Source organism: Cnephaeus nilssonii (genome assembly GCF_951640355.1).
Source record: "Cnephaeus nilssonii genome assembly, chromosome: 13".
NCBI lineage: Eukaryota > Metazoa > Chordata > Mammalia > Chiroptera > Vespertilionidae > Cnephaeus > Cnephaeus nilssonii.
This window is the reverse complement of record NC_137084.1, coordinates 80,329,071-80,337,971: the sequence shown is the minus strand read 5'-3', so window position 1 is coordinate 80,337,971 and position 8,901 is coordinate 80,329,071. Positions and strand designations below refer to the sequence as shown.

Sequence of the window (8,901 nt, the reverse complement as noted above, 5' to 3'; positions counted from 1 at the left end):
TGGCCCCGGCTTGTCAGTTCGGATAGCGGAGGAAAGCCACCTGAGAGCCTCTCTGCTTGCTCCGATTCCAGGAAGGGTCCCGTGCGGTGGGAGGCTCTGCAGCCAGCGAGCAGCCAGGATGTCCCTGAAGGCCGTGGTGCTGGCGCTGGCCCTGGTGGCTGTCACCGGTGAGTAGCAGCTGCCTTTGGATGCGGAGCAGGGCGAAGAGTCGGAGGCCCAGGCGAGGGGACGGTCCAGTGCCTGTGGGCCCTGGCCGGACACGAGGGCTGCCCAGCAGCCTCCCGGCTCAGGGAGGCTGGCGCACTCACAGCTGCCGCACTGGCCTTGGTTTCACATGCCCACCGCCAGCCGGCCGCCCCGCAGGTGAATGGGGAGGGACAAGGAACGAGTCTGGTCTCATGAGTTGCTCTGCTTCCTGCCCAGGTACGCCGGCTGAGGTCAGTCCCGACCAGGTGGCCACCGTGGTGTGGAACTACTTCCGGCAGCTGGGCGACAATGCCAAGGAGGCGGTCGCGCACCTCCAGAAGTCTGAGCTCACCCAGCAGCTCAAGTAAGTGGGCTCCGCGCCGCCTGGGTCAGGGCTGAGCGGGCAGACCTGCGGCCACGGCCTGCCCCCAGCTCCTGTGACCCTGAGGCCTCCCGGGCTGGAACCCACACGTGCGAACAGGCCAGCTGCACGGAGAAAACCCTCAGGTGTCTTCCCGCCTGAACTGCAGAGTGTGGCAAATGCCACCGCTCAGCACTGAGGCTCTTGGGAGCAGGCGGGTAGGCCTGCGCTGGATTCTAACGCAGTCCAGAGGCGGCCCGTGGAGTCCAGTCCGAGGAAGGGCGCTGGGGGCGCTGAGGGTGGGCACATGCAAGGAAACCAGCCCCCGTGCCACTAGAAGGCCCTGGAAGAATCCAGAACCTAACATCTGAGAGAACGGGGTCTGTCCCAGCACCCCCCGCGGGAAAGGCCCCAGTGCACTCCAGGCTCCCGCAGCTGCGACCAGCCCGAGGGAGCGTCAGGCACACACGCAGGGCAGCAGCCTGGCCTGCCAGCCCTTCGCTCAAGTCGGGACCCACCCGGGGACAGGCCGGGAGAGGCGGGGCGAGGCCGACCCCGCTCCCCCGTCCTAGGCAGGGTGTGTAGGGTGAGTGCCAGGTCGGGGAAACAAGGTCCGGGGCGACGCCCAAGCTAACCCGCCCCGCACCCCCCGGGCAGCTCCCTCTTCCAGGACCGAGTGGACGACGTGAACGCCTACGCGAGCGACCTGCAGAAGAAGCTGGTGCCCTTCGCCACGGGGCTGGGCGAGCGCCTGACCAAGGACTCGGAGCAGCTGAAGGAGCAGATCCAGAAGGAGCTGGAGGAGCTGCGGGCGCGGCTGCAGCCGCACGCCCAGGACGTGAGCCAGCGGATCGAGGACAGCGCGCGGGAGCTGCAGCAGCGCCTGGGGCCCTACGCCGAGCAGCTGCGCACCCAGGTCCGCACGCAGGCCGAGCAGCTGCGCAGCCAGCTGAGCCCCTACGCGCAGCGCATGGAGACGCTGCTGCGCGACCAGAAGGACAACCTGCAGGCCTCGCTGGCGCCCGTGGCCGACGAGCTCCAGGGCCTGATCGACCGGAACGTGGAGGAGCTCAAGGGGCGCCTCACGCCCTACGCCGACGACCTCAAGCTCAAGATCGACCAGAACGTGGAGGAGCTGCGCCGCAGCCTGACGCCCTTCGCGCAGGACGCCCAGGAGAAGCTCAACCACCAGCTGGAGGGCCTGGCCTTCCAGATGAAGAAGAACGCGGAGCTGCTGAAGACCAAGCTCTCGGCCGACGCGGAGCAGCTGCGCCGCAGCCTGGCGCCCCTGGCCGAGGACGTGCGCGGCAAGCTGGGGGGCGGCGCGGCGGGGCTGCAGCAGTCGCTGGCGAAGCTCGGCAGCCAGCTGGACCGGAAGGTGGAGGAGTTCCGCCGCAGCGTGGAGCCCCACGGCGAAGCCTTCAACAAGATCCTGGCGCAGCAGGTGGAGGAGCTCAAGCAGAAGCTGGGTCCCCAGTCGGGGGACGTGCAAGGCCACCTGGTCTTTCTGGAGAAGGATCTGAGGGACAAGGTGAACTCCTTCTTCAGCTCCCTGCAGAAGGAGGGCCAGGACCAGCCCCTGCAGGAGGGCCAGGACCAGCCCCTGCAGGAGGGCCAGGACCAGCCCCTGCAGAAGGAGGGCCAGGACCAGCCCCTGCAGAAGGAGGGCCAGGACCAGCCCCTGGCGCCCCCCCTCCCCGAGCAGACCCAGGAGCAGGCGCCCCTGGGGGCCTGAGCTGTCCCTGGTGCCCACGCCCCGCCCTGGACACCTGCCCCACCCCGCCACCTGTCTGTCGGTCTGTCCCAAAGCAATTCCCTTTCAAGTTTGAGGACACGTGTCCTGTGGAAAATGACGCTACCTCTCGCTACTCAATAAAACTGCTAAGGAACTAGCCCAGCCTGGTGCCGCGTGGCTTCTTGTGTTGCTGGGACAGGGGTGTCTGGCCCACAGCTGGCAAAGCTTAGCAGGGCAGCAGGGGAGACTGGGGGATGCCAGGGCAGCGAGATGAGACCGCGGCGGCGAGGGCAGGGGTGCTGAGACGAGTGTGCTAAGGGGAAAGTGGAAAAAGAAGTCACACTTTATCTGAAGACAAAATAGGCAATCCACTCCCTCCACTTCGCCCACAAATATTTAGTGCCCCCAGTGTGCCCGGCACTGTTCTAGGCATCCGCAGTCTGAGTCTGTCCTTCCTCGCCCCCAGGGGCCGCTGAGGTGAGCAGCACTGGCCCCTGACCTGAAGCTCCGGGCACAGTGGGAGACGGCCACCTGCCTTAGTTCTCCCGTGCCTTTCACCCGACTTACTTGTGTGAAGTTTGGTTTCGTCCACCCCAGCCCCACTCCCATTGTAAAACAGACATACTTACTTCTGGACGATAGAGACTTCTGGACGATACTCCCAGTGTCCAGAGTTGAGGAGCGAGGCCTAGAGACACGGGTGGGTCCCGGAAGGTGGGGTGAAGCAGGTGCCCAGGTGCCTCCTGGCGAGCGGCCTGCCTAGCGGTGGGGCTGCCAGCCGCCAGGTGGACAGGGGAAGAGGAGCCGGGCCCCAGGCAGCCCCTGGAGTGACCTCTCCCTCCCAGCTCAGAGCCTCAGAGAAGAGCCAGTCCAAGCCTTTGTCCCAAATGACTTACATCCTGGCTGCTCCCTCTGACCCAGGTCTGCAAGTCCCTCCTGAAGCCTTTCCTTCCTAGGGGGGAGGGGGGGGCGGTACAGGCTTTCCTCAAAGACACCCAGACTCGCACTGAGGGCAGGGCCCTAGGGAGAGTGTCTGGGGTCTCCTCTCTCCATCCCCTCTTCCTCCCAAGGTGCTCTCGGGATGGTGGCCCGAGAGCCCACAACCTGGGCATGTGCCCTTGACTGGAATCAAACCCAGGACCCTTCATTCCGCAGGCCGACGCTCTATCCACTGAGCCACACCGGCCAGGGTGATAAAGCATTTTGTTTGTTTGTTTGTTTGTATCTTCTAGAACAGGTTCTGCGGCTAGCAGTTCAGAACTTGACCTAGCCCTTCACCCCTGCGGGGCCCCTCCCCCGGAAAGCTGAGCACCCCTGACCCAGTACAGCCAGTCCTGCTGGTTTGTCTGAGCTGTACGCGTTAGTCTTCCTTAGGGCTGCCTCCCTCCCTCCGAGAAATCCGTCTTCTCTTGTTTTCCTAAGCGGGCCTTTGGGCTGTGTCCCCTGGGCCTCAGTCAATTCAAGGGCCGTCTCCAGCATCTAAGACTATGGGACAGCGAGGGCAGAAAGTGACTGTGTGTGCAGCTCTGCCCACCTTCTCAGAGGCGCTCCCCTGAGAACCCGGGTTCAAGGACAATGCTCCGACTTGGATTGGGAAATCTTTACTTTGAGATGTCCAAGATATGTTAAGCAAAAAAAGAGCAAGGACCTGAATATCATGCATTATACACCCCCATGAAGAAGCAGACATGCATGTGTGTGAATGTGTGAGGAGGGAAAAGTCAGTTAATTCAACAGCGAGTTGCACTTAGAGCGAGGATTGTCCTGGCAGTGCCTGCTGGCTGCTGGAGGGGAGACCCCGAGGGACCGGCTGCCAGGAGACCTGGAGAGAGCTGGTTTCCATGTCCTGTGCTTTCCCTGGGAGGCCATGCACAGCGGGGAATGAGGGAAGGTCGCCGAAGGGAAAGCAGGAAATAAAAGAGGAGGCTAAATCCCCCCGCACCCCAGTGATGGCCAATGGAAACAGCTAATGGCAGAAATTTTTAATGCAGGGCAGCCAATAAAGCTGACACTTTGTTAAGTGCTTTTAAAAACTATGGTGGTGCCGAAACTGGTTTGGCTCAGTGGATAGAGCATCGGCCTGCGGACTGGAAGGTCCCAGGTTCGATTCCGGTCAAGGGCATGTACCTTGGTTGCGGGAACATCCCCGGTGGGGGGTGTGCAGGAGGCAGCTGGTCGATGTTTCTCTCTCATCGGCATTTCTAGCTCTCTATCCCTCTCCCTTCCTCCCTGTAAAAATCAATAAAATATATTTTAAAAAAATAATAATTAAAAAAAAAAAACTATGGCGGGTTTGGCTCAGTGGATAGAGCATGGGCCTGTGGACTGAAGGTCCCGGGTTCAATTCTGGTGAAGAGCACAGGCCCGGGTTTCAGGCTTGATCCCCAGTGGGGGATGTGCAGGAGGCAGCCAATGAATGATTCATTCTCTCTCTCTCTCTCTCTCTCTCTCTCTCTCTCTCTCTCTCTCTCTCTCCCTTCCTCTCTGAAATCAATAAAAACATATTTTAAAAACTATGGTAAATGCCCCACATCCTCTCATGAACTTCTCACAACACTCTGCGACATCCAAGGTGCAGTCAGTGGGGAAGAGGCAGTTCAACCAGCGTGGGACTGAGATGGCGCCGGCCATCAGCTACAGAACAGCAGCGCCGAGGTGGTGCCTCCAGGGTGAGCCCGGCTTAGGAGGCCCAGGGTGAGCCCAGCAAAGCCCCTGACAGGAGGACTGCCCACCACAGAGGGCAGGTGGGTTCTGCCCAATCTCATTTGAATTGCAATATCTTGCTTACACAGATATAGACTTTAAGATAATATTTTTAAAAACTATTTTTATTGCTTTTTAGAGAGGGGGGAAGGAGAGGGGGAGAGACAGACAGGGAGAGAGAGAAAGAGAGAGAGAGAGAGAGAGAGAGAGAGAGAGAGAGGTGAGAGGATAACACTGATCGGCTGCCTCCTGCATGTTCCCAACCAGAAATAAAACCAGCAACCTCTCGGTGCATGGGACGATGCTCAACCAACTGACCCGCACTGGCCCGGGCAAGATAATGTCTTAATATTACTTGTTATTGTGGGAAAATATTATGACATACAATTTGCCATTTTAACAATTTTCAAGTGTATAATTCAGTGACAATAATTATAGTCACAATGTTGTACAACCATTATCTCTAAACTAGAGGCCTGGTGCACGAAATTCATGCGCGGGGGGTTGGGGAGTTCCTCAGCCTGGCCCGCACCCTCTCACAATCTGGGACTGCTGGCTCCTAGCCACTGGCCTGCCTGCCTGATCACCCCTAACCACTCGCCTGCCTACCTGATCGTTCCTAACCACCTGTCTCGGCCCCTGCCTCCATGGCTTCGTCCAGAAGGAAGTTTGGAATGATGTCCAGAAGGTTGTTTGGCTATCCAGTCTAATTAGCATATTATGATTTTATTATTATAGATTTCTTCATCACTCCAAACAGAAACTATGTATCCATTAAGTGGTTTCCCATAACCACTCCTGGACTCCAGCCCCTGTAACTCTCTAATCTACTTTCTGTCTCTATGAGTTTTCCTCTTCTACACAGTTCAGGCGAGTGGAATCATAGAATATTTGGCTTCTTTCACTTTGCATGTTTTTAAAGTTTATCCATGTTGCAACATGTATCAGAATTTCCTTCCTTTTTAAGGCAGAATAATATTCCACTGTAGGTACATACCACATTCTGTTTATCCATTCATCTGCCCGTGGACACTTGAGTTACTTCTACCTTTTAGCTACTGTGAGTAATGCTGCTATGCATATTGGTATAGAAATATTGCTTCAGGTGCCTGCTTTCAATACTTCTATGTATATACCCAGAAGTGGAATTGCTGGATTGCATGGTAATTCTGTTTAATTTTTTGAGGAACCACAATATTGTTTTTTACACCAGCTGCACCATTTTACATTCTCACCAGCAGCACACAAGGGTTCATTTTCCCCATCATCTGTAACACTTGTTATTTTTTATGTTTTTTAAAAAAATAATAGTCATAGCCCTATCCTGTTGGGCTCAATGGATAGAGCATCAGCCTACAGACTGCAGCGTCCCAGGTTCGATTCCGGTCAAGGGCACACACCTGGGTTGTGGGCTTGATCTCCAATAGAGGTGTAGGCAGTAGGCAGCCAATCAGTGATTCTCTCTCATCATTGATGTTTTTATCTCTCTCTCCCTCTCCCTTCCTCTCTGAAATTAATAAAAATATATTTCAAAAAGAAGTAATAGTCATTCTCAGGGGACATATATAATATTTTCAACAATAAAGATTTTTTTAAAAAATAGTCATTCTAATAGTATTACTTTATTTTTAATTTATTTATTTTAATTTATTTATTTATAGACATTTTTTCTACAGATTGTTTAGAAAGAATGGAAGGGAGGGAAGGAGAGGGGAAGAGAGAGAGAGAGAGAAACATCGATGTGAGAGGGGTACATCAATTGGTTGCCTCCTGCCCACACCCCAGTTGGGACTAGGGATTGAACCTACAACCCAGGTACATGCCCTTGACCTGGAATCGAACCGGAAACCCTTCACTGTGTGGGGTGATGCTCTAACCACTAAGCACACTGGCCAGGACGATTTAATTTAATTTTTTTCCAACACCATTTATCCCTTCTATGACCTCTTCCACCCACCTACCCACAATCACCACACTGTTGTCTATGTCCATGAGTGCTCCCTCTCTCTTTCTTTTTTGCTCAACACACCTCCTACCCCCAAACCAACAGAGCTGTCTGCCTGCTCTCTCTGAGTCTGTCTCTATTTTGCTTGGTAGTTCAGTTTATTCATTACATTCCACATATGAGTGAAATCATATGGTACTTGTCTTTCTCTAAAACTAGAAATGAATGAATAAAACTAAATAACCACCAGAGTTTCTCCAAGACACAGTCATTGCCCCCGACAAGACTGAAGCACTTGCACACCGGAGAACCACACTCACCAAGCGCCAGGGAAGGGCTTGTGGCTCTGGGACCGCCCACACCGATATCTCCCAGAGTTCCCAGAGCTCAGCACAATTTCAGCCTGGAGCTCCTGGCTACCTCTGGCTCCTCAGGTAACCTGGAGATAATGAACTCCGCCCTGGGCATAGGTCAGTGCCCCAAAGAGAGTCTCAGCCAGCACCCGTGTGGGCCAGGCTGAACTGCTAGCCACACCCCTGCAGCCATCCCCAAGGTTCAAGGTCACAGTCATCTGAGAACATCAGAACCTCTGACGTCTGTGGTGTATGGAATGGCCCTGACCAGGGAGAGGAGAGAGCACAACAGGGTGGAAGGCGGGCAGTCTGTTTAATTTTTTGAGGAACCACAAAAAATTGTACCCATAGGGCCTAGCAGCTGTTGGGGGTTGGTCCCAGCTGGTCCCAGCAGCCCTGCACTGGGACACTGTGTCCTCCTGGAGTGTCATAGGACAATCTGTGTTCCCAGAAATGCTCTGGAGAGAAAAACAGCAAGGGTGGGGTTACCTAAGTACTGCTGTGTCTAAGAGCAGAAGCGTGGGACCCTGGCTATCTCGCTGTGTGGTGACAAGCAGCTAATTCTGGGGGAGCGCAATTAGAGACCCCAAAATTGCCCATTTCAGAGGAGTGAGGATGTGAGCTGCTGGTCTTGAGAAGGCAGATTGGTGATACTGGGACTAAGGAGCTAGTGCCTAGAAACAAAATCACAGGACATTGGGAGTGGAGGGATCCATCTTGTCTCTCAGTCCCATTCTTTTTTTTTTTTAATATGTTTTTATTTATTCTTATAGAGGAAAGGAGAGGAAGAGAGAGAGAGAAACATCACTGGGAGAGAGAAACATTGATTGGCTGTCTCCCACATGCATCTTCACTGGGGATCAAGCCCGCAACCTGGGCATGTGCCTTAACCAAGAATTGAACCCGCAACCTTATGGTGAATGGGACAACGCTTAACCAACTGAGCCACAGCAGCCAGGGCTCTCAGTCCAATTATTTTGCATCACTTCCAAGAAATGATCATAACTCTACACTAACAGCCTCTTGAGGTCAGGCACCCCATGTGTTCATTCATCATTGTATTTACATGTGAACCATCTTGCAGAGTAAGGTAACCAGCCTGCAAGATGGCTCCAAGATTGACCCTCATCTGTAGTATTCACACCCTGTGTGTCCCTGTCGTATTGAAGAGGGCTGACATTTGTGATCAGTAGGCCATTGTGGAAGGCATGGCACATGACTTCCAAGGATGGGTCCAAAGGGGCATTGTGGCTTCCACCTGGTTTTCTCTTGGATCGCTGATGCTGAGGAAAGGCAAGCACCATGCTGTGAGGACACGCAAGCAGCCCTGTGGAGGCGTCTACAAGAGGAACTGCGGTCCCTCCTCAATAATCCTCCCCAATTGGCCAGCCATATGGTGAGACACCTTGGAAACAGATTCTCCAGCTTTGGTCAAGCTTTCAGATGACTAAAACCCAGTCAACATCCTATCTGCGACCTCATTACAGACTCAGAACCAGAACCAGTAGCCAAACCACTGGCTCAGAGACATTGTTAGAGATCACATGACACTGAGTTTCAGAGTGGTTTCTTATACAGCAATAGCTAACCAATACACAGCCTCTCACACACCAAGTGG

At 54.6% G+C, this 8,901-nt stretch overlaps 1 protein-coding gene across 1 annotated transcript; it reads left to right on the top strand.

The window, feature by feature from the left end:
* APOA4 (apolipoprotein A4) lies at positions 1–2,444 on the top strand. The gene is made up of 3 exons (XM_079786978.1): positions 1–167; positions 424–550; positions 1,205–2,444. The coding sequence occupies exons 1-3, from the start codon at positions 119–121 to the stop codon at positions 2,280–2,282; spliced, it is 1,254 nt and encodes a 417-aa protein (XP_079643104.1). The 5' UTR covers positions 1–118; the 3' UTR covers positions 2,283–2,444.
* Positions 2,445–8,901: the final 6,457 nt, after the last annotated feature.

Bases quoted from the DNA above. Each gene is read 5' to 3' on its own strand.
- APOA4 (XM_079786978.1), top strand. From the start codon at position 119: ATGTCCCTGAAGGCCGTGGTGCTGGCGCTGGCCCTGGTGGCTGTCACC. The intron at 168-423 runs GTGAGTAGCAGC...CTTCCTGCCCAG, and splicing joins GGCCCTGGTGGCTGTCACCG to GTACGCCGGCTGAGGTCAGT. The intron at 551-1,204 runs GTAAGTGGGCTC...CCCCCCGGGCAG, and splicing joins GAGCTCACCCAGCAGCTCAA to CTCCCTCTTCCAGGACCGAG.